General features: G+C 48.7%; 2 protein-coding genes across 3 annotated transcripts; one reads left to right on the top strand and one right to left on the bottom strand.

Annotated features, from left to right (window-relative positions):
- Nucleotides 1-2,623: 2,623 nt before the first annotated feature.
- DRAXIN (dorsal inhibitory axon guidance protein) lies at nt 2,624-15,920 on the bottom strand. The gene is made up of 7 exons (XM_086764523.1): nt 15,701-15,920; nt 8,587-9,065; nt 7,058-7,245; nt 6,414-6,525; nt 5,979-6,068; nt 5,660-5,749; nt 2,624-3,651 (listed from the first exon to the last, which is right to left on the bottom strand). The coding sequence occupies exons 2-7, from the start codon at nt 9,041-9,043 to the stop codon at nt 3,539-3,541; spliced, it is 1,050 nt and encodes a 349-aa protein (XP_086620649.1). The 5' UTR covers nt 9,044-9,065; nt 15,701-15,920; the 3' UTR covers nt 2,624-3,538.
- Nucleotides 15,921-16,478: 558 nt separating this feature from the next.
- On the top strand, nt 16,479-23,276 carry MAD2L2 (mitotic arrest deficient 2 like 2). Of its 2 annotated transcripts, XR_015260830.1 has the most exons (10): nt 16,479-16,530; nt 18,978-19,029; nt 19,273-19,391; nt 19,940-20,011; nt 20,880-20,980; nt 21,104-21,198; nt 21,305-21,378; nt 22,371-22,463; nt 22,757-23,008; nt 23,116-23,276. XR_015260830.1 is itself a non-coding variant. In XM_086764457.1 (9 exons), the coding sequence occupies exons 2-9, from the start codon at nt 18,990-18,992 to the stop codon at nt 22,796-22,798; spliced, it is 636 nt and encodes a 211-aa protein (XP_086620583.1). In that variant the 5' UTR covers nt 16,479-16,530; nt 18,978-18,989; the 3' UTR covers nt 22,799-23,276. The 2 variants fall into 2 exon arrangements, 1 of the variants encoding a protein (XP_086620583.1); XM_086764457.1 differs by having other exon boundaries at nt 22,757-23,276.
- The last annotated feature ends 845 nt before the right edge of the window (nt 23,277-24,121 follow it).

Raw genomic sequence — 24,121 nt, 5'->3', positions numbered from 1 at the left:
AATTTAGTGTAGCATGGGTTTGAAATTGAAGCACTTTTCACACACTGTGGATTGACAACAGGGTAATTACCGGGGGAGTGGGGGGAGGGAGGAGAAAGGGTTTCAATAAAACACCCCCAAGCTAAAATGAATACAGACTATTACAGACCTGAGACAGAATGATTCCCAAGTGTTTTAATTTGTGCTTCCATTCCTTGTCTCCCTTGCAGTCATCATTTTGGCAACTGCCAGCAACATCCCCAAGTTTCAACAGTATTTGCAGAGCAGGCAGCTGCTGAGATGATTATGTCAAATCAGCACGCTGTCCACTCTTTTCCATGTCTAATGATTCTCACCCCTGGAGAAGTGGTTTAAAATGATGCACACCCCTTGGACTCATTGTGAGGCTGCTAACAGCAGTAGCTGTAGAGCAGGAGTTTGGGTGGAACTCTGTCACTCACCTTTTTTGCATGCGTGCCCTGCAATTAACTTTAAAAATTATTCCACAGATCCCTGCTATGGCTGGTTTGGGCCTGATCCAAAGTCCTTTCAGGACAATGGAAAATCTTGCAATAGAAAATCTGGTTCAAGCTCTCTGTGGGCAGTACAGAAGAGGCCAAGCTTGTATGAGTTCTTAATTTGAGTTTCTCAAACAATCAGTTGAGAAGAACATATAAATCAAGACTTGCTTGACACTTGTCTTCCTCTCTCTTGTTCAGCCCTAATGCTGAACTGTCAGTGACTGCATTGTGACTGGGAGATACTGGGAAGGAAGGGGAAAGTTGCTAAAAGTAACCCAGTGATACTATTGCTCTGCAGTTGCTGTCGTGCCCTTGAGACAGCACAGAGCGGCACTAAAAAGCTTTGCTACACTCAGCAGCGGGTTGGACTTGTACAAATGTTCCCCTGGGATTTCTGTCACAGGCTGGTCTTGCATTCCACACCTTGGCATGTTATTTACTCAACAGCTTTCCTTTGCACTGCAGTTGTGAAGTCAGTAGTTGGTGTGGCTGATACACAAATCGGGTTGTCTGATGGTTTTCACACTGCGGTTGCTGTGCAGCTTGTGCCTGTGCTGCTGCTCACCCTTCCACCTTGGTAACATCACAGTTTGATGCAGAACGAATGGGTCTCAGTCGTGGGCTGTCTTGCTGAAACTCCAATGTGAGCAATCAATCCAATAATCCTGTGGCTTGATTTCTAATAATTAACTCAATTTTCACTGACCGTAGATATTTAACTAACCCCACCAATTAAGAATCATCTCTTCTTTATATTCAGAGTTAATAGCCAACCGAAAGCTGAAAAAGCAAGAGCTGAGGAAGCAAGTCTCCTTTTGCAGTCTAAAAGCTCTGCCTTAAAATTCAGACTTGCTGTTTAAGCCTGCTAGTATTTCAAATTATTTGCAACGTAGTCTTGCCCAAAACACTGCGCAAGATTCTACAAGGATTCTGTGTATAGCGTATAGGGCAATGAATACCTGCATCACCTCTGCAAAATTTCCTGCTTTTTTTCAGTTGTGCTGTTCTAACACAGATCTTGGCTCCTGTATTGGAAAGCAGTGTGGTATCAAAACCTGGCTTTGACAACGGCTGTGCGTGTAGTTCTAATTGGTGCCACACACACCAGAGTTTGAGAGCTCTGTAATTGACTGTGATCAATTATGGCCTTTTTCCCTTTATGCTTGCACTGACAATAGCACTGGCAGCACCACCCACTATTCTGCATCTGGGCTGAGGGAGGGGCTGCATTTCTGTGTCGGGGTTAACAAATTGCATCCTTGCTGCGATAGCATAAAGCTGGAGCCAAACCACCTTTCTTTACTCCTGCCTTTTGGGCTAAGACTGTAATGCTGTAAGCAGAAATCTAAATAGCTATATCCAACCGAGTGGTAGGTTTTGCCTAAATGCTCCTTTACAAATTCCTCCTTTAGTGTACTTGCTAGCAGTGCAGGTGTAAGCGGGTCAGAACTAATAGCGTATTCATAGCATATCTCTGTAGTTGTGACTGGGCACTCATCATATTAGAGGTGTAAACTACTATGCTAGCAGCATTTGGGTGAATACACAATGCAGAGTGACACTGCCATAGAAACAGGAGTATAAAATGGAGATTTGCCTACCTAAATGGAAAACAGCAGGGTTTAGCGAAGCAGCTTTAAGAGGATTCTGACCACAGCACCAGGATTAATATTTCTATTCCTACAAAAAGTGCTGTAGATCTCCAGGTTCTTGAACACAAAAGGCATCAGAGCTGTCTCCCACCAGAAGCCAGAGTGTTGGGGTGTTAGCAGTAGAGAAGAACATCTTTACCAACTAACATTACTCCTGTTTAACACAGGTAGCCTGTGTTGCTTCGATATATCACTGAAGTCAGTAACTAAGTAGTAATATAAACAAATTTTAAAGATCTGTGTGGCTACACCATGCAGAAACTGACTGTTGGCTGCAATTTGAGTCAGGGTACAGGGAAACTTGGATCCCTAATTAGAGTAGAGAAATTTTTCTGCCGTGTGGTGCAATTGCTTTGTGTGATTACCTGAAGTCATCAGTGCTACCTGCTGGCCAGCTCCCTTATCGGCCTTTCTAGCTCCTGCCACATCCTTAGATGCAGTCAAAGAAGCAGAAGAGTGGCACAAAGGATATCTATCATAGCTTTATTTACATATCATGGAAACACACATGCAACATGTCACAGGATTTACTACAACAAAACAGCCTGCCCTTATCTCCTGTTACCAAAAACTTTATTTTTAGCTCAGTAGGAAAACTATCACTTCCCCAGAAAGCTCCTAAAAGTAATCATTAAAAATAACAGACTTGGCTGGATAACTAAATGAATGAGAGCTGCAGGCGGGGATGTCTTGCCATATCCTTGCAGAAACCAGGTGGCTCTCTGGAAGCAAGAAAGGAGGGAAGGAGTGAGTGGGACTGGATGGTCCCAAAGAAGATGGGTAGGAAGTGGTAGTGTGTCACAGTTAGAGAATATCTGCCTGTAGCAGTGAACAAGGCAGAACAGCAAGAGCTCTGTCAGAGGGTCCCCTCTCACCTAGTGACCCAGGTTCCCGCTGATCCATTTCCCATCTTTGATTCCACCTGGAGGCTACAAGCTTCCTATCCTCTAGGAACCTCTGATCCATAAGGAGGATCTATGGTTTTTCTCAAGCAATAGTTAAGGGGTAAAGTTTAAGCTTATATCCCCTTTAACCTGAAGGCTCTTTCATATCTTGCCTCTGTTGAGAGAAGGAGATGAAATTGCAGAGCTTTTTCCTGCCAGGACCATCAGAATGGTTGTCATGATAAATCTTAGTAACTGGGAGATGGAAACCCAGCTCAATGGCAGGAATATACTGAGGGAAAGGAGAGGGAAAGCAGTCCTGGTATGAAAGAGGCTGAAGCCACTCTATTTATAATTAACATGAGCTTCAGTCTTGTAGGAGCCTGGCACGTTCAGAGCCTGCAGCTTCAGTCATTTGCTTGACTTTTTCCTCTAATTCCCATTGCTAGGTATAAACAGTTTGACCCCAGCTCCCAACCATCCAGGCAGGAGTCCCACCCTCCTAAACATTAATAAATGATCCCTGCTCTCCGTTGGCCGACTCGGGCTCCACACAGCGCCCTTTCCTCCGTGTCACTCTTCGGTTCCGGTGGAATTTGGCGTAACAGCGTAGCCCTATGGAAAAGACATGCATAAGTGAGCAGGAGGGACCAGGGCTCACTACAGCAGTAATATAAAAAAAAAAATCAGTTCTTGGCTTCAGTTCATGACAGAGCCTGTTGCAGTGGGGACAGTCCCAGGGCTGGGAAGCCTGGGCTACGTCAAATGAAGCGGCAGAGAAATGCCCCACATGGGCCAGGCATATTGCTTTCTGGGCCCTACTATTCTGGTTGGCTCGCTGTTCTGGTTTGGGATTCATTGGCTCAGGCAGAAGGTTTCACTGGCTTCTTGAAATACCAATGAATTATCCTGATTGTTTCCAGTGATTTTATGGAAGCCCTGCTTAGTTTCCCCCTGTTACTTCCCATTACTGTCTAAGTGATCTCTCCATTGGGAAATTACTATAGACTTAATGTGCAGCAGCAATGGCTAGGGAGTTCCCCTGGCTATTTATTTCCCCAAAGCTTCAGGAGAAGAGGGAAGAGACTCTGAAGCACTGTTACTGAGAGATCTGATCCAAAGCCCACTGCTGATCTCCTGTTTCTCTGTTTTGGATGCTCAAAGTGCAGTGTCTGAAGGAAGCTATCTGATATAGCATTGGTGAATACTAAGGGGGAAAAAATGCATTTTATTTGTAAAAAAACCATCAGTACACATTCTCCCATGGCAGCAGAAGGCAGTGGGAGCCTCTGGTCAGGGTAACTCATTGGTTTCTGGCACTGATAGATTTATCTTTTGGTGTCTGTTGTCTGAATAGCATAGCTAGTTGGGCCAGACAGGGTACAGCCTGTGTGTAAATAATGATCATGAAGATTGTCACTAACCCAGGATCTGGTCATGGGGGCTGGCAGGAGCTGATTTGATCATCCTAGAAACTGCAACTCTTTTTCCTTCCAGAGCAGGCAGCAGATAGCAACAGTGCCAGCACCCCAGCGTCGGGGAGGCTGAGGATTTATGGCTTTTGTAATGAGACAGCCCATAAATTGTCCTTGAGTACTTGTACATGGGAGACCCAGCCGGTGTCACAGGTCACTGAGCAGCCTTTTGGAGCGCATGTCCCTGGGCTATGTTGAGATGGGCTGCCTTGAATTTGGGTTTCTGCCCCTCATTACCAATCCCCTCAGGGCGGTCTGGCCTCCCTGAAGGAGAGCACACAAGATCAGAGCTTTGCTCTTATCTAATAGTCTTTTCTATCTTATCTGGACCTACATCTCTGGGGATCTTTTTAATGCTACAGAGGATGCACATTTGGCATCAACTTATAACTAGCTTAAGTACAGAGCAGAGCCGGGGGCAGCCCTCGTTAGGCTTGGAGAAACACTTTTCTAGGCTAATCAGAACATCGTCTCTGATGAGGACCTTCTAGTGTTACACAACACTCCCAAGCTGGAGACTCATTTAACATTGCAACTCCAGGAAAGCAGTCTGTTTAACTGGGTAAAAAGTAGGCGAATGACCTGGTCAAAGTCACTAGGTACCTAACACAGGTCACAAAACTTGGCAACCTGAGTTTTGTTCTGGCAGACATGACCCAGGGCCTGGAACCGATCCTGAACACGTTCAGACTAGAAGAATGCTTTTCAACATCTTCCTAATACAACTGCCTATTAAGGGCGGCTGTGGATTCTTCAGAAATAGTTTTAAGAAAAAAAAAAGTCTATGTCCTGCCCACACCTACTAAATGGCTACAAGTTCAGTGAAAATTAACTCAGGAAAGCTATATTAGGCATAAGGTCACGTAAACCAAGGTAGTAGTCTGGTTTTATAACCTGTGATACCTGAAACCACCATTTAGTGTTAATATATTGTGGATTCTTCTGCTAGGTTTGTAGATATCAGGATTTTTGTTTCAAGAGGAAAACCAAGATATCTAGATGACTTGATGGTCACATCGTGAGTCAGTGGCAGGGAAAGGCTAAGAGCAGCAGAGCTTGGCTCCTATTTTCACACACAAACCACTCTTCTGAATCAACGCAGCCAACTGAAGTCAGCTGGAAGGGGGAGAGCAAAGAGCTGAACTCACCTTCAGTGCACATACAGTCATCATAACATTTGTTGTTAAGGCCTCGATTGTGTGGTTTGCAGAGGTGTTCACGCAAGTCACAGCAAGACCCTGCAACACAGGAACAAGGGTCAGCACGGCTCATTGTAGAGCTACTGATACCCATGACAGCTCCACGGTACAGACATCTCTTCCCACAACGTGCCTGGAGAGCCTCTGCCCTTCCCTCTGCATACCAGTTTGTATCAGTATTAGACATCAGGATGCTTGTATTAGAACCTGGGCTGGATTTCAAACAATCTCATGTTTGGAGAAATGGCTCTACCAAGCTGATGCTGACCTGGGAGGCAGTCAAGGTGATGATCACATGGCTCTCCTTCAGCTGTCACAGTTTCATTTCCATTGTTGGGGCTCTTACTGCGGCGTTTTTCTACAGAAAAAAACCCACATGCTAATAGAAAATTTCATGCTAGTGTTTTTATTTTAGAGACTATATTGTTCCAGGGTAAAAGCAGCCTCAAACTTCAAGAGTTCATCCCTAAACCTCCTAGTCTAATCTCCTCCCTATTTCTCTACCCTCCATCTATCATTTTTCCTCTGCCCTCAAACGATGCGTCCAGAACGAAACATTCTGAAACTGAGCACAAAACACGATCAGCATTATGCTGTTTCCCCACTGCTATGATCTCACATCCTTCAGCACATCTGTGAACACTAACCGTGGGACAAGCCTTACAGAATGACTTTTGGGAAAGAGGACAGGGAGGTTTAGCACCTTTCTTTTTAGCAGATGGCCACATTTCTGGTTTGAGATCCTCATAATCTGTCCAGTCAAAGAGTGCCATATCTAGGGTGGGCATCACATCCCCATCTTGCCTGAGGTGGGCCTGCAAACCACAAGAAACCAAAGAGACAATGGATTACACTTCTGTAGTGACACTGAAGTCTTTGCAAATTTTCCTGGTGCTTTTAGACCTTAAAAAGGCTTTTTGATTCCCAACCCTACTTCCACCCCCGTCTTGGGATTCTTGGCATCTCATTTTCAAAAGGGAAGAGCTTTCCCTTGTTGCAGCTGAAGCCAAGAGGGCAGTTTCCACTGCTTCTATGTGAGGAAAAAAAACGAGCAAGGAGCATTAGGACATGCTGCCTCTCCAGCCAAGTGCTCCTACTGCCTCTCTGATCCTTGAAGCTGAATGAAGACAGCTAGCTAAGGGAGAGACAGGGCAGAGAAGAGAAGTAACTAAAGGAACTGTGTATGAAGAAGAGGTGTTTAGATGTCCCTAAGACAGCTTTTGAGGGAGGGCTTTGTTAAGCAAGCACTTACCTCTAACTGAAAAAAAAAAAAAGAAACTGGACCTTATCTGCAGGAGATGTCTCTCTGCATCAGAGGTACAGGGCAGTTACCAGCCATCTCTTTACCTGTGACCGTGGTGATGTGGCTGGAAGAGCAGGAGGCTCTTCCGTGGAAACAGCTAGTTCCAGTGCAGTGATGAGAAACATGGTGGGAGTCAGACTTGTGGCTTCCTCCGCCTGGAGGTTTTGAAACTGTTCTTCAAAGCTTTCAGGTTTCTTGTACAGAGGCCTTGGCCCAGCATCGGGAGTCTTCCCTGCAGAGGGCAACAGATACAGTAGCATTAGCTTTCTCATCCCTTTCCTCTCTGTGTGCCACAGATTTGAGTCAAAGAAATTCAGGTTTCATCCAGCCACTGGCCAGCATTCTACCACCCTGAGCTGCTGTTTAGACCAGTGTAAAACAGAGTCACGTGCTATTAAATTACAGGGATAGATCAGGTCCAGAGTATATGCATCTTCGTTTTTTACACATATAGGTCACGCATAATCACACCTTCTTGAAGATGTGATATGTCTCTCTCTTGCTTAAGAAGAAAAGGATTTCTTCTTCTGGTCTTGGGTACAAAATGTACCTGTTTAACCATTTTAAAACCAATGGATTAAGCTGCTGCAAATACCTGTGAACACATTATCATTTGATTTTAGTAGTGGTTATTTCAATTTAGCTCAAATCAGGACCTACCTAACTTGAAATAAGAATATCTTCACAGCCTGATCCCTGCTTTTCCTAAGTATTAATTTAAATATAGACCTTAGGTTAAATCAAAGAAACAAGGCCTGGCTTGTAGTCTGCAAATATCGCTTCAAACCAGCTTTGTTGCATACTCTTCTATATTGCTTAACATAAGCTGTTTAGTCAGTCCCCTGGGAGAAGAATAGAGCTCTTCGTACTGAGGCAGGGAGCAGTAAGAGCTGGAACGCAGGGATACCGACCCCCAGCTTGTCAAATAGCGTGGATTGACACAAATTGCCTGGCTAAAGGTTTACCACGCTCAGCGTACTATGCCACAGAGACACACCCCACAACTGGAACTGCAAAGGAAAGCAGCCTCAGTCAAAACCAAGCAAGGTTTTAAAGTATTTAGGTGAATTTCATATATGCAAAATGTACATTTCTGTACTCCAGCATAAATACAGAAGAACACAAGCTCTGATGAGAAGAAAGTGATCTTCAAGCAAAGTAGGGGGGTTGTATTATTTCTAGTTCTGGTCATGTGTCAAAGTCAGAGGAGAGATTGAGCATGGCTTGGACATGTTTGTTCATAAATTGAACCATTTTGCTAAAAAAGCAAAAAAAACAAAGCAGGCCACCCCAAAACAATGCCTCAAGTCCTAGAAACTTTCAGAGCTCCCCCTTTAAGGCAAACCAGGTCATCTTCACAAAATTGCATCCAGCAGTAAAAACCTCTGGTTCTGCAGTTCCCCTTTTTTCTTGTGCCTCTTTTGTTTGGCAGATTTCTCCCCAGAGCAGGCACACATCCCACACCCTCCACACACCCATCTGGCTCAACCACAGCTGCATCTTCTTGCCCTCACACAAGTGACACTCATTTCCAGTGACCCAACAGCCTCAACTTCCCTTGGCGCTCAAATACCTCGGTGGTGTTTCAGCCTGTCCCTGCGGCTGTGTCGCCGATGCTCTCGGTTCTGCTTCTTTCCTCTCTCAGACCCGGGGGACTGGTTCTCCCTCTCAGGATACGGGAACTCAAAACCCAGGAACACATCCTTATTCTGTTTCAGGCCTGCTGGCTGTCCCTCTGCTGACGGCTCTTCCACAGCTGGAGCTCCGCTACCTGCTCTGAGGGCCTCTTCCCCAGCCGGCCGTCCTCTGGAAGGCATAGCATGGGCCCTCTCCTTCTTGGCCAAGCCGTGCTTGTGGTGGTGCCCACTTCTGGGCTGCTGCAGCCACATCTCTTGGTTTTGAAGGTGGTTGTTGTTCTCTGGGACATCTTTGAGCTTTGTTCCAGGGTCCAGGGAGACTGCAAGACTGAGGTCAGAAAGAACCAGCACACACAGGAAAAGGAAAGGAGAGAAGGTGGAAGAAGTTGCCATAATCCTGGGTACTGTACCTCACCTGCAATTAAAAAAGAAAAAGAAGAAAAAAAAAGCAACCAGCTTCTAGGAGCTCTAAAGGCAAGCCAGATTCAGACCTAGGACACTTAGAGGAAAACAGTTATGGTGTCCAGAGCTGAAACTGATTTTTTCCCTCCTTGGTTACCTCCTCCTCTCCCAGCCCTGGTTACAGCAGCTGAGACACACGTGCAGGGCCTGCAGGCCTGGGAGGTCCCAGTTTCATGTGCAAATGAGGGCCATCAATCAGGAGGACGTTTCCCTTTGATTCCTCACGAGCCCCCTACTCTCCCATTCACAGCCTACCATCTGAGGGGCTGGGGGGGGGGCCTGGCTGCTGAGCCCCAGCTCCTGAGCCAGCCCCAGCTGTCTGGCTAGGGCTGTGTGCTGCCAGGTTGGCATCCTGGGCCTGGCTGGCACCGGCCCCTCCTCACAGCTGGTTTCCTTGCAATGAAGATGTCAAGATGAACAGAACTGGAGGCAGATGGTGGCCTCGCAGGACCAGCAACAGCTCTGAGCCGCTCAAGACGGAGACAGGCGCATGCGCACACATAGAGCTTCAGGGTGGCTGAAACCGGTCAAGGGAAGAAAAAACACTGGGAATTTTCTACTGGTATCTCACAGTGTAGTGGAGAAACAAATCTTCTGCTGTCAGCAGAGATCAACGACAGGGAGGCAGACTGAGTTTTCTCTAGCTTGTCCCATTTTCCCTCCTTGACCTCACCCCACTTCACCCCTCAGGTCGCTTCACCTCACCCCACCAGGTGAGGCTGTCACTGGTGATTTAAGTCCAAGGAACACTGAGACCGAGTCCCTCAGCGCAGTGGCTGCAGATGATTCTCATTCATTCTGCTTCACTGTAAATATTTTTGAGGGTCTTCCTTCATCCCTGTGTTTGTGTGCAATGCCCCATGGCTTTGGGGCATTGCAGAAGTCAGAGATTTCTTTAATTAAGTCATTCTCCCCCACCCTCTCCCACAAAAGGGGGAAAGGGGTTTTCAGCATTTCCAGTGCAGGCTTTCGCTTTGGGGTAACTCTCAGACTGTCCCTCTCAACCTGGGCAGCATGAAGGCATGCTTAAGCCAGAGTTCCCTGTGCCACTGACCATCACAAAACCAGGCCTATGCTTACATTTGAGACACGCTGTCACAAAGTTACAGCCACAGCTCTTCACTCGACCTCCTCTTCATCTTCCCTGCGCCCTAGCCCCCAGCAGCACCTCATTTCTGTATGGTCATTAGGTGAACCACTTTGCTGCGTAATTACGATGGCTTGTACTGCCTCCTTCGGGTGCTTTGCTGCTTGACCAGCCCTTGTCACCTGAGAAGGGCAGCAGAGAACATCCTTTGAGGCCAATCTCGGTGCCTTTTTGTGGAGCTGACAGGAGACATCCTAATAGCAGCTTTGGCTCTTCCTTTCCTGATTTCTTTCAACCTATGAGATGGATGTCAAGTGTTTTGAGTGAGTGAAACCTCTGCCATCACAGCAGCCCCAGCCTCATAGAGCATGTGGGGGGTTCAGAGGGAGATGTCTTCATCGTCTTAACTGAAAAGCCTGCTCACTCATTCACCAGATGATTCTGCCTTTCCAAGATTCATCTCTGTTATTGCTTAGAGCCTGGGAGCAAATTTGCAGTTCAGACCTCCCCTGGAAAGAGCTAGGCAGCACAGGGCCCTTCTCTTTACTGCAGTGTCTGAACAGCAGATCTTTCTACTGGCCACAAAGGACAACAAACTGCTACTTGAGGACTGATTTAAGAGGTGCTGGGCAGTTCATTTGCTGAAGGCATAACACTATGAAACAGTATTTTATTGGCAGCTACCTGGGACGAAGGAAAACCAGACCAACAGCTAAATCTATTAACAAAGCACTGGAAGTCCTGCTTCAAAACCAATGGAACAAATAGCAACCAAGCAAAATGCAAGCTCTGCATCTATGATCTTTGTTTTTTTTTCCTAGGATTTTCTCTTTAAGAACCAGAGCAAACCAGCTGGATCAAGGCATCACTGAGAACAACTCAAAGAGCTAGAAACAGCATTTTACCTTTTCATCTGCAGGCAAAATGCCAAGAGGAGAGAACAAGTGCAAAGAGAACGCGAGGCAGGTGTCTCCAATCTCACTCACGCAGACACGGGCCCTTTGATGGTGAACCTGACAGACACATTAGCTGCACATTCTGGTTTTCAGCAGGAGCTAGAAAGCAGCTAAATGCTGGAGGGCAGTTAAACAGAAGGTCTGTTTCAAAGTGTACGGGGCATTTATTTAAGCTGCCCAGCTGTCTTGCTGGCATGACACAGGATGACAGTGCAGCTAGAGCACATGTGTTGCCTCGTCTCTGCACTGGCTGGGAGAGCAGGCTGACGTGCCGTGTTACTGTGTCGCTGGGAATCTTGCATTAATAATGCAGATAAATATCTGTACTGCACTGTTGTCAGGGGAGGTCTGAGCTGTTTGCCAAACCAGAAGAGAACATGGACAAGTTTTGGTACCTTGGGTTAATGCAACACTGCTGTGCTAGAGACACAGAAGTCCCAGCCTTCTCTTAACCACTTGTTTCCGTGCCCTGATCTATCTTTAACTTCAGAAACCTCTTCCTACCACCTTCATTTTCCTTACCCTACAGAAGCCATAAAATTGATGCTTCCAAAAGGCAGCTAGATAACACAACAGCATCCTTGTTTTCCTCAGTGCTCAGGTTCCTCAATGTCTGAGCATCAACCTAAACTACACCCTCTCCTCTGTCAGGATCACAGTCCGCAAAAGACGACTCCACTAGCCTGGGCCTTGTTGATGTAGGTGACTGCAATGTTCTCACACTTCTGATGCACCTGTCCTGCAAAGGGTGAAATTCTGCCCTGAGCCATATGCCAGGCAGAGAGAAGTCTGGCCTCGTAAGAAGGTGCTTTTCCTAAATTGCTCTAAAACAAACACACATGTTACAATAAGTCCAGAATTCATCCCCTTCTTAGGATTTGTGTATTAATAAAGAAAACAGCTGAAGTACTTGCCAAGTTAAGCTGCCCCTCTAGTTCTTCACAGCACCAGACCTACATCCTCCTTACTCCACCCAATGCCTTGCACTTCCTTTTTACACCCTCAGGGTTACAAGCCACCTGCCTCTTCAGGTAGCAAATCTGCCTACTAAGAAGAAAATGTGCAAAGGAGAGATAAGGCCTTAGAGCTACCCAGGGTGCAGGCTCAGGGCTGGTGAGTGAGTTGCAGTGCTGTCTCTCAGCCACTATTTCTGATGCATTTGGGGTTAGTAGTGGGTGGTCACAATCTTGTAAGGGAAATTAGGATTTTTTTTTGGCGTCCTGGGTAACTTTCTCTGTGGGCAGCCTCTTTTTCCAGACTGACTGGTGTAATTGCTATTAGCCTCCTCTCTGCCTATAATCCTGCAAGGCAGCCCTTGACTGAGTAAGTACGCAGAAACTCAGGCATATTTTCCCCCTATAAATACAGTTATGTCACCTTGGCTCTGAAATAGGCTCTGAAGCTGCCCCTGCTGCATTTGTTTTGTATTTGACAAAGCGGGAACATCAGATCATCTATGTTCCTTCACATATCTCACTTAAAATCTGATGCCTGACAGTCTTAGCTTTAACTTTTCACTTATGTTCTTCATATCACAGCCAAGAGTAACAAAACTCTTAAACCAAGAAATAGAGAATACCAAGATCCTTTATCAGCCCAGACCACAAACGATGCAGTTAGTATGCTCAAGGGCTGAACCAAGCACGTACGCCGGGACAGATTTCTCTTTGGCTCTGATAAGCTCAGACTTTGGCAGGCGTGCGTAAAGATTTTCTGGACTCCAGTCAATCCCAAGCTGCAGCAATAGACAGAGTGTACGTGCATCTACATGGGTGTTGTGTGTATGTGCATGTGTGGCAGGGCTGACAGACAATGAACCCAGCTTCGTGTGCCAGGCTCACTGTAAATAAGAAGCCATAGGGTGATGGATGGGCTTGGGAAGGCCTGGAGCAGAATGGACGGCGTTGGCTCTATGGTAGCTGACATGCAGAGAGCTGGCTGGAGCCAGGAGGATGGCATTGTGCAGATAAATGAGATTTCACTTCCCTGCTGGGTCTCTTTCCATCTGTTTTTCTGTTTCTGGAGGCAAATGCTGGGAAGCTTCATAAACAATCTGCCAAGAGACCTTCCCATTTCAAATGGCTCTCTCCCAGCTTTCTAGAGTCCCTAAAAGCAGACAGGTAATCTTGTATGCACCCTTCTCTTTTCCTCCCAGGAGCAAAAGTAACAATACTTTTCTTCTCTCCAACAATTCTTGCATAGTCACTTTGTAAATAATTTTTTTTTTTTGTTGCTGGCCCAGATGTCCTTCAGATGACAGGACAGCAGAGTCCCCTTCTCACAGATCTCCTTTCCTTTTGGGTCCCTCTATGGAGCTGCCCTCTTTTCTTAGGTTTCCTGTATCCATCTTCACCTGTCTTCCCCACCTTGCCTTTCATATTTATCTGACTCCACAGTTACCTCACAACTGTTTGGTGTGAGAGATTTTCCCCTCTGCAGATATTTAGGCTAGGCTACTTGGATCCTGCCACCAGGCTTTTAAACATCTACTTTTCTTTGCCTGTTTTGTTTTCTCTCACTTTCTGCCATCACCAAGCAGCACTCCACTGTAGAAAAGGCCAAATTCACTAAAACACTAATTGCACTAGTAGTACAAGAGACAGGGCATAAAGATTCAGGCTCGCAGGGGGTTGAGTAGTGGCTGTCACTGCCTCTGTGGCTCCACAAAGCATCTCCCTGGGGCAACTCCTATCCAGTGACCACTTGAAATCTGACTTTACATTAATTGAAGGGCTGGAACTGGGACTCTGTGCAATCCCTTCCCCTCACCGGTCAGCTCTGGCTGCCCTCCTATCCACCGAGGACAAAGAGGCTTGTTCGCACAGCACGACCCAGGAAATACCCTCTCCTGCAGCACAGACTTGGGGGTCTGTGGCAGTTTTGTACTTGTCACGAAGTCACTGCAAAGCTCCAGCACCCTGGCTCTGAGGAACACTGGGCACCTTGCAAATCCTTCAAGGCATTACACGCCACTCGCCTTCAGCCCCAGCCATGCCACGCTTTCTCCTGTGCCTACTCTGACCTTCACCGAGCGCTTCACTGCTCTCTGTGTCAGGGTACGAGCAGGGACAGTGTAGCACCAACATCCCTGAGGGACAGAGCAGCCCAGCAAGTCACGGTGTTGAAGTAGGAGAGGGGCAGATGAATGAATATGCAGTACCCTCTGCTCCGCTTCCCTCTGGGACTTCACAGAGTGGCTGACACAGCCATCATAGGCAACCCGCTATCAAACAGAGCCTACCCTACCCAATAATGAGATTAAAATAGCAATGAGTTTGAGATTAGCATCCAAGATATAGTCGCTTGCTGTCAGCACAGCGGAGAAGACTCTCCAGTTTAATGCACAATGCCTAGTGACAAATGAGACACAATCAATAGCAAAGGTCATTGCTCACCCGGCTGGAAAGCACCCGCCAGTGTGACAGGGAAGAATGGGGGCAGATTTGGCCCAGTCTTCGCTGGGGGGAGAAGCGGATGTGTCCCGACTGGCAGAACAGTTAAGCTGCGCTTTCAGCATTTTTCCTTGCATGTCACTCTCACTTCGAACCAAAATGTGTACGATTAATGCCTCCTTCCGCAAGGGAGAGGAGATGGGACTGCAAAACCATTTCCATTAAACCCTGTAGTTGACAGAAGACTTCAGGTGTGAATTGGATAAATGTCACTTAAATCCTACATGATGAATTACCAGCTGTAACAAGCCATTAACTGATGCCAAATTGATTTAATTCAGAAATGAGATCTCACTTTTATCAACAGAGGAAGAGCAGAGAACAACCCGCGGGTACTCAAGGGCTCGGTGCACGGCAGCAGCGGCTCTGCACACACAATGACTGGGTGGGAAAAGCTTCCTTCACCCGTGGGCCGCTTTCCACAGCGGCTCTGGCTCAGAGCCGGGACGCGGGACGTACCCCTGGGGTGCGCGAGGGGCTCAGCCCCCCCCCGCCCCCGCGAGGGGGCCGATGCCTCTGTCCGAGCCGAGGCCACTTCGCTTCCCGGGAAGGGCAGAGCCGTCTCGGGAGGCAGCCTGCAGCAGCCCCCGGACTAGCAGGGGCTCGCAGGAGGGTGGTGGGGCGCAAGCCCTCCAAGCCCAGGCTGCGCACCCCCCCCCGCGAGGTGCTCGGCGCTGCACATCGCGCTGCGGGCGAACCGGGCGGCGGAACGGCGGCGGCAGAGCCCGGAGCCGGCTCCCGGCACGGGTGACAATGGTGCTGGGCGAAGGCGCCAACACCGGCGCTGTCCGGGCGCGGGGCTCGGCTCCCACCGCTCAGCGATGCCGCCGCGACCCCAGGCACCGCGACTCGAGGGCGTCCCGGGGGCGGCCCCCTGGAGACGGTGGTACTGGGGTCCCCGTCACCCCCGGCCTTTGTCTTCTCCGGGGTGCACGGAAAGTGGGAAAGTGCCCCCCCCCCCCCGCCCCTGCCGCTCCTCCCCAGCTCCGCGAAAGCAAAGAGGAGATGGAGGGGACCCTCCCGGTTACCCCCTCCCCGCGGTCCGGTCCCGCGCTGGGGACCAGGCGAGCGGGGTGCGGGCAGCGGTGCGTACCTGTGCGCGGCTCCTCGGTCTGGGCTGAGCCCGGCAGGCAGGGCAGCGGCCGTGCGGGAGGGGAGGCAGCTCTGCCGGGGGGGCAGGGGGCTGCTCAGACCCGGCAGGAGGAGGAGGAGGAGGAGGAGACAGGGGAAAGGCAGTGGGGGAATGTGGAGAGGAACTGGGGACGCCGGGAATCCCGGGGGACTGGGGTCCATGGTGCGGGAGGGGAGGTGGGGCTGGGAGGGGCGGAGGGGCTCAGGGTGTGCTGGGCACGGGGGGGGGGGGGGCGGAGGGGGGCAGAGAGGGGTGCGGGGGGGTCATGGTGCGGGGGTGCCCGGTGCGAAGGAGGCGGAGGGGTGCGGGAGCGCAGGGTGCGCGCTCCCGCGGGGCCGCTGGCAAGAGCGGTCTCTGCCCCGGTCCCGGCCCGGGGCAGACAAAGGATGGAGACAAAGGCGGGGCGGGGCGGGGCGGCCCGGGTGGGGTGGGGTGGGGGGGCGGCCGGGCCCCCGCTCACCTGCACGGCACGGCGGGCACGGCCCCCCCGCTCCCCGCAGGTGCTCCCCCGCGTTACAGCAACGGGACGGGAAACGGGGCCGTGACACCGGCGTCCCCCACTCCCCGCACCGAGCACCCAGCCCCGCTGCAACGGAGAGAGCTGCGGCGCGGGGGGCACCGGCCGGGAGCCGGCGGGGACCGGCCCCCCCGCGCCTCCCCCGCTCCGCTCGGCTCCGCTCCGCTCCTCCCGCCGCCAGGGGGCGCTCGGGCCGCCCGCCGCGCTGACGTCACACGGTCGCGCCGCCGCCCGGGCAGGCGCGCGCGTGCGGCGGTGACGAGCGGCGGGGCCGGTGCGGAGCGGAGCTGGAGCGGGCGGCGGTAACGGGCGGCGGGGGGCCCGCGGGCCGGGTCGTAGGCGGGAAGGGGCACCGGGGGTCTCCTGGGCTGGCAGTGGGGGTCGGGGCGCTGTGCCGGGCCGGGAGCAGGGTGTCGGGCGCCCGGTAGCGCCGGCTGGGAAGCGCAGGCGGGGGGATACCGAGGTCCAGCGGAGTCCGCCGGCTGAGGAGCGGCGGGACCAGGGCACCCCGGGGCACCCGTCCCTGTCCCCAGAGCCGTGGTCCCGCCGTCCCCGTGTCCAGCCGTTGTAGACCGGTGCGGGAGGCGCCGAAGGAGCGGTCGGGGGTTCTCCTTTCTCTGCTCTGAGCCCCCGGGGCGGGCGGGGCGCAGCGCAGGCTGTGCCCGAGGCCTGTGCGGCTGTTCTGGGCTAGCGCGGGGCCCGGAGACGAGGGGTACAAATCACATGGGATCTCTGCCTGCGTTGTGTCCCTTTTTCTTCTGAAATGTCTTTGGTAAGGGATTGCTGGCTTCCAAAAAGCATCCCAAAGGAAGCACACACTTTTTTTTTTTTTTTTCCCTGATGTGGCTTCCCCTGCCTGTTATGCTGGGAAGGTGGGACGACTTTTTCTGGAAACCTCCAGAATGGATGTATGTATGTATGACTATACAGGACAGCAAACGCCACGTGAATTGATGAAAGGCAATGAAATTGATGTTAACTGCAGCGTTGCTCCAATCAGTTCCGCCAAAACCTTAAGCTGAGGGCGTGTTGCGTGTGTGGCTCTCAGGCCTGACCTTCTGGCTGCGTGTAAGGGTGGCTCTCTTGGGATGCTGTTGCCTCGCTGGGGCCTCAGTTTAAGGGGCGTGTTTCGGTGAGGATGTGAACCTAAACCTCTACAAACACACATTCTTTATGCTATTCTGATACAGACCTTTTGTACAAATTTGAGAGTCACTGCAACTCAAGTCTCTTAACTCTGTTTATTGTAGCATGTTACTAGTAGTCCAGGGAGTCTTTGTATACAACGGTAAGATTCCGATTTAAGAAGGGAGAGGAGAGCGGCTCCCTATCTTATGAAGGTTGAGGTAATTCTTTGTAGGTCTGAAAAACACGGTTTGCTGCAGCAGAAGCAGCTTGAAAATCAGTGGCTAAGCAGCTGATTGGCATGCCTGTGGCTTGTCAGAGGTCTGTGTGCGACACCTGTGTTACTGGGGGAGCCACCCCTGCTCCTGGAGGCGTTTAAAGACAGACAGTTTATGAACAGTGGTACTGCTGTTAGCGGCTGGAGTTTAATGCGAGAAAAAAGTACAGATAAAACAATTAAACAAATTAAAATTTGTAATAGAAGATTGCAAAGAAAATTTACACTGTACCTTAAAACGTGTAGGGCATGGACGCCTGTATATAAGGAGAGCTGTTGGAAAGTTGAGCCTCAGCGTCTGCTGTTTGAGTGTTGGCACGTGGTGTTCAATCTGCCTGTCTAATTTGCTGTGCTCTATAACTGTCACAAATTTCAGGCTCCCCAGGGAGATGGTCACGGCCCCAAGCCTGTCAGAGTTCAAGGAGTGTCTGGATGAGGCTTTTAGTTGTATGGTTTAGTTTTAGGTAGTCCTGCGAGGAGCAAGGAGTTGGACTCCATGATCCTTATGGGTCCCTTCCAACTGGAGCGATCCCGTGATTCTGTGTGACAGATTCCGTGTTAAGTTAATTGTGCAGCTGTGCAGGGTTTGGTTTTCTTGTGTCTAGAGAGAGAGAGAGAAGCTGTGAAGCTGTTGGCAGTGGACTGCAGATGAGGACCTGTGTTGCGTAGTGGCAATGGAAGATGCAGATCCTGGCCTGACCAAGCCGTGTTTCATGGTGGTGTTGTGAGAATAAACCCATAAAACTGATAGGTTCTTATAATAGGATATAGAGGCTAGAAAAGGGATAAGTTCTAGTATGTTATGAGAACATTTGTGTGGCTTTTAAAAAAAAATAACGTTCCTTGTGCTAATGATACATGATTGTCTAAACTTTCCTATATCTTAGGAATCATGGATCCTCTACTCCTAGCAAAGTGCACCAAAAAGGGAGGGAGACAGTGAAGAGCTGTGAACTGGACTGATTTTCATGTTTGTGGGGTTTTTTTTAAATATAACCCAATTAAAAAAAAAGCTGAAATGAAATTACGAGTAATCTATCAGTCTGAAGTGTGAGCCAGAACACAGCAAAGATCCTGTCTGTTTTTCGCACTACTGGTGATTCCTGATGACGTGCTGTTGGTTAGGGAGGGTGCTTGAACCTTTCCTAGCGAGCCCTGTGGATTTTTCGTGGCAGCGTTCATTTGCTTGTGACTTGGCACAGAGGACAGTTTGTTGGGTCTGAGCTCAGCAGCGCTAGGGAAGTGGATGGCTCTGTGAGCTGACCATGTTAATAATGTAGAAGCCCAAGGATAAACATTTTTTTTGTGATTACTTCCAGGCTCTGGGAAAGATGACCACTCTCACCCGGCAGGACCTTAACTTTGGGCAAGGTAATGTGTTGTGCTGCAAAGGGATGTGCTTGCAAGGCTTCTTGATGGCACATGAGCTTGTGGAATTGTTGTTGGAGAGTTGCTCTGTCCCTAAACTTCCTGCAGCTAAGGGGAAGCAAGTGAAATTTATGCGGGGAAAAATACCTTAAAAAAAAAAAAAAAATCCTGTGAGTATATGGTATTGCTGTGTGTGCAATCCTGCCCCTGCTCCTCACTTCAGCTTCCTTTACTTTTGTTTTACAGTTGTTGCAGATGTTCTTTCAGAATTTCTGGAAGTGGCTGTTCACCTTATCTTGTATGTCAGAGAAGTTTACCCCATTGGGATCTTTCAGAAGAGGAAAAAATACAACGTACCTGTCCAGGTAGGAGATTTTCCTGGAAGCTGACAGCCATGTGGACAAGCGAAATAGCAGGGATCAGTCAACCCTCACCAGAACAAACTAAATCCCTTCCAGAGTTTGTTTTAATGTGCAGACTCATTTTTTGAAGATAACTTCGCTCCTGTCAAAAGGGAAAACAGCCCTGTAGCTGAGGATGCAGCAGTGCTCAGGGAACAAGCAGATATGGACAATGGTAGTAAAGGCTTCCCCAGCTATGTGCAGCGAGGTAACATGAAAGCATGCTTCCCAGGAAGTAGAGACGGTTGGAATATGCTGTTCCCAATGTGCTACTGTGGGTACATATTCCACGTACACTACAACTGTTTGGGTACAGTGATCTGCCTCAGCTAATTAACCCCTTCCATGAAAGAATTACTTGTTTCGAATGGCAGCTTAGTGGTGAGAAATTCTGTTTGAAGTGTGACTCAGTGCCTTGTAACACATTGGTGCTTCTGTTTAAATCTTCTCGTTTCGCATTGTCCTGGTTGGCATCAGAACAGAGCTCTGACCTTTCACTGTGTTTGCTGCAGATGTCCTGCCACCCGGAGCTGAACCAGTACATCCAGGACACGCTGCACTGCGTAAAGCCGCTGCTCGAGAAGGTAAGATCGTGTCAGGGACCTGGGCAAAAGTGCTGCAAGTGGTTTTGATGGAAAGAAAGAGAACATAAATGCTGTCTTCATTGCAAAATTTATTTACAAATTTACCATACACAATATACTAGCTGCTAAAGTTACTAACAAAAATAAAAATAACATCCATAACCTTTCCTTGCAGTTAAGGCCCTGCCTTGCTGCTGATTATTGGCAATTAGTTGCATCTAATACATGCACACATGATATATTTTCAGTTACATCATCCTACATGTTAACTTGACATTCTGCTTTTGAATACCTTTAAATTTAAGCACCTATCTGGCAGAATAGTTTGAGTGCTTTGCTGTAAGCCAGCAAGCACAGGTAGTTTTGAACTCCAGTTTTTGTGAGAGAAAGGTGTGACCAGACATTTCAGAATGGAGGATGCTGGCAGATTTTGCACTCTCTGCTCTTTGCAGACACCCTTAATACACATTTAGAGAATGGAAATAGGTCAGTTCTACATCACAGTAGTACAAAACTGCTATATTTGGCCAACAGTCTAGGCGTAGCTTAACTTCCCCATCACTGTCTATTCCTGAGTGATGCAAGGAGGTGGCTGTACACTTCCTCCTTTGTTCCAGTATCTAGAGAAATGGACTGTTCAGTGCACGTCATCTCCCTGGCCTTAGCGATACGCTATCTAACATCTAGCAAGAAATGGCTCTTTCTCATCAGTAAGAATAATCTGACAGTGCTCGAGCTTTGGATAACTGCCAGTGCTGTGAGCCACAACAAATAATCATACTCCCACTTTATCAGAAGTATATGAAGCACACTGGGGGCAGAAGACAGCTTGTTTAAAGAAGGGATTTTTCTATCTTTGCTCTTGCAGAATGATGTGGAGAAAGTTGTCGTCGTAATCCTGGATAAAGAGCACCACCCTGTGGAGAGATTTGTCTTTGAGATCACCCAGCCTCCTCTCCTTGCCATTAGGTAAAGTTTCCACTACTGCTTGCCCACAGCATCCAACACCCACCTCTGCAGGGGAGTTCTGGAAGCAGCGCCAGGCCCCGATACTGTGCTGCATGCCAGTAACAACTGCTGTCTCTGCAACAGTTCAGAGTCCCTGCTGTCCCACGTGGAACAGTTACTGCGTGCCTTCATCCTGAAGATCAGTGTGTGCGATGCTGTGCTTGACAACAATCCCCCAGGTAAACGTGGCCATACAGCCTAACAGCACGGGCTGAGACAACGATCGGTAGCGTCCGATCCTCTGTTAGGTGTCCCCTGATCAGGAGCCTGTCGTTTCCCTTGCAGGGTGCACCTTCACAGTTCTGGTTCACACGCGGGAAGCTGCCACACGGAACATGGAGAAGATCCAGGTGATAAAGGTGAGCGAGCTGCAGCGCAAAGACTGGAAATTACAGAGTTTTGGCATCTCTGAGGTTAAGGCTGCTAGATAGTTTGAACATGTGCATTAGTTTTGCAGGATGCGCTTCACAGCATTGTTTTGGGTGTGTTAAAATGGTTTACGCTGGTGAGGTGCCTGACATTCACCACACAGCAGCCACAATTGCAGACAACAGCTGCTTCAGTGCTGAATTAGACTGTAACAATACTGACTGCACAGTACCTGCTCGGTCACTTAGAAGTACTCTGACGTAGAATAGGTACTTGAATTTTATCAACAAAAAAAAGCCCTCATCTCACAGCCACTGTGTGTGGATAGCTGATTCTGTATAAATAGCAAGGAAGACTAAGATTCAAGTAACTAGTGGGTTTGGGTGTACAGATACATTTTACCTTGCAGGAAAGCGTGTGCAGCTTGCTTTTTAAAGCAAGACTTTAAGAATCCTTGCTTAGCTACAGGGAAACTTTTCCTTGAGCCAAGTTATTTTGGGTGTCTTAAGGCACAATAAAGCAAGCTAGTTGAAGTATAACATTGTTTCAAAAGGGAAGCCTGCTCTATACTGCTTAGTAAGGGAAACTGGTAGTACAGTAGGGCAACCTTAAAACTTGCAAGGCAGGACAGAAATCCATGCCCTGAGCATGACGTAGTTGCAGTTAAGTGCTGGTGTGATGGATACAACATGCTAGCTCAGGACAGCTAAGAATATATCTTTTAAAGACGGGAGATGTCACCTTTGGAATAAATGAGTTAACATTATAGTTTGATGACATAACTGGAGATAATTATGCCGAGTCTCAGGGCCGAGTAAGTGTGCAAGTGTTATGTTTTGTTGTTTTTATGAAAGGTTTCAGTTTTGCCTCAGCCATGAGATATCTCTTCACTTAATGCTGACCTAGTGCTGCGAAAGAGAGCTCACCTTACAGAGCCTGCCAGCCTCTCTGCAAATAAAGCACCTTGTGTTCCTGCCCCTAGGATTTCCCGTGGATCCTCGCTGATGAACAAGATGTGCACATGCACGACCCGCGGCTTATTCCCCTGAAAACTATGACCTCTGACATCTTAAAGGTGAGCAGAGCATTCTGGCCCAAGAGGTGCCTGAAACTGCACGTAGTTCTGTCTGCTCTGATGCCAGCTCTGCAGTTTTCTGCAGGGTAACAATTTTAATACTGCCGAGCAGTAGCTTTGTCTTGCAGGTGCCTGTGCCAGTAATCAAAACAGAGCAAGAGTCCTCATAGTAAAATAGGAAACCTGGTTATGGGGCGGGGGTACGAACTCTTCCTATTTAGCCTGTTGCAAGCTTTTTTCCCCATTCACCTACCTGCATATCAAACGGAACTGGTGTTCTCTCTCTCCTCCAGATGCAGCTATATGTAGAAGAGCGAGCCCACAAAGGCACCTGATCTCAAGTCTTCCTTGCCTTCGAGCCTCATCTGATCTTCCAGTGGAATAAGATCTCACAACCATACCTTGATAACTGTCTCTTCAGCTGGCCTTCTGGGTGAATGTAGAGCAGCTGCTGCCTCTTTATTTCAAGTGCTCTTACCACTGTATATAGAACTGACTTGGAATGTGGAGCCAGAGCCTGTTCCCATGTACACGCGCGTGTGAGAGTGAGTATAGGTTTTTGTTACGGAGAATCCCCGGGGGCGGTGGCAGGATACAGCCGACCGCAGCGTGCGGCCAGCGCTGTGTACAGATCCAGTTCTCACCTTAACAGGGCATCACCATTGCGCACCGGTAGTGATACACAGCCAGCTGCTGTACGCTCCGCTAGAGCAATGGCCTCATGCGAAGGGTGAGTGAGGCCTTACGTAGCGTCTGTCCACTGTGACTGTCCCAAGTAGTCTTCAATAAATACGAAGTTTTAATCCAGTTGAACTGGGCTGAGTTCTGTCCTAACCCGCCTCCTGCCTCTAGTGAGGCAGTATTTTTATTTTGTATGGGTGCTTTGAATTTTATGTGGAGTTTTGTTCACTTTTCCCTACCTTTTCTGGAACACGCATGGGATCTGTCGGTTCCTGTGAGAGCTGTACAACCTTTGTCTCTCCCTTTTCCATGGCAGAGCTTTCACCCATGAGTGGCATTAGCAAGATGGCATTTGTCTGTCCAGCAAGGACACTTGCCAGATGTCCTACTCTACTCCCAAGGGAGAGCAGACAAGGGAAACGCTGTTAATCCTACATCTGTTAAAGGAGATGGAAGAAGGCCTCAGTATTGGCTCTGTGCATACAGGGGTAGAAGACATGGTTCATAGAGTCTGAGCTGAGCTTGTGGGTCAGACAATTTGGTAAGAAAGCTAGGACGGTACCTCCCTGCTTCCTCCACGTAAAAAGTGCAAAAATAACATAGATCCGGGTTGTTCTCTGCTTTAACATTTCATATAGGGTTAGACTGTTCAGTACCAACCAAGTACTTTGGGAGTAACAAAGGCAGTAGGGAAAAAGCCCAGCACCACCAAAAGGCACTTACAGGTTCAGGTAGCCACCGTAAGGGGTTCCTTACCTCCTCTTTCTCTAGCTGTCTGTTCAGTGATGGGCTACCTGGCCAGGGAAGGAATGTACCATTTTGATCATACGCACTCAGAGAGACAGTAAGGAATTAAGTACCAGTGACACAGCATTTATGAAAAAGGGGTGATCGTTTCCTTATGCTATGAAAGGTCTGATGTGAAATATATATATATATATATATATATATATTTTAATAGATAATTAAACTGAAAC

Source organism: Chlamydotis macqueenii, chromosome 21 (assembly GCF_036417535.1).
Source record: "Chlamydotis macqueenii isolate bChlMac1 chromosome 21, bChlMac1.mat, whole genome shotgun sequence".
NCBI lineage: Eukaryota > Metazoa > Chordata > Aves > Otidiformes > Otididae > Chlamydotis > Chlamydotis macqueenii.
This window is presented reverse-complemented; position numbering and strand designations above follow the sequence as displayed.

Coding starts and splice junctions, on each gene's coding strand:
- MAD2L2 (XM_086764457.1), top strand. CDS start 18,990: ATGACCACTCTCACCCGGCAGGACCTTAACTTTGGGCAAG. Junction 20,012..20,879: donor TAAAGCCGCTGCTCGAGAAG/GTAAGATCGTGT, acceptor TTGCTCTTGCAG/AATGATGTGGAGAAAGTTGT. Junction 21,379..22,370: donor AGAAGATCCAGGTGATAAAG/GTGAGCGAGCTG, acceptor TCCTGCCCCTAG/GATTTCCCGTGGATCCTCGC.
- DRAXIN (XM_086764523.1), bottom strand. CDS start 9,043: ATGGCAACTTCTTCCACCTTCTCTCCTTTCCTTTTCCTGTGTGTGCTG. Junction 6,069..6,413: donor GCCATCTGCTAAAAAGAAAG/GTGCTAAACCTC, acceptor TTTTTTCTGTAG/AAAAACGCCGCAGTAAGAGC. Junction 3,652..5,659: donor TGACTGTATGTGCACTGAAG/GTGAGTTCAGCT, acceptor TCTTTTCCATAG/GGCTACGCTGTTACGCCAAA.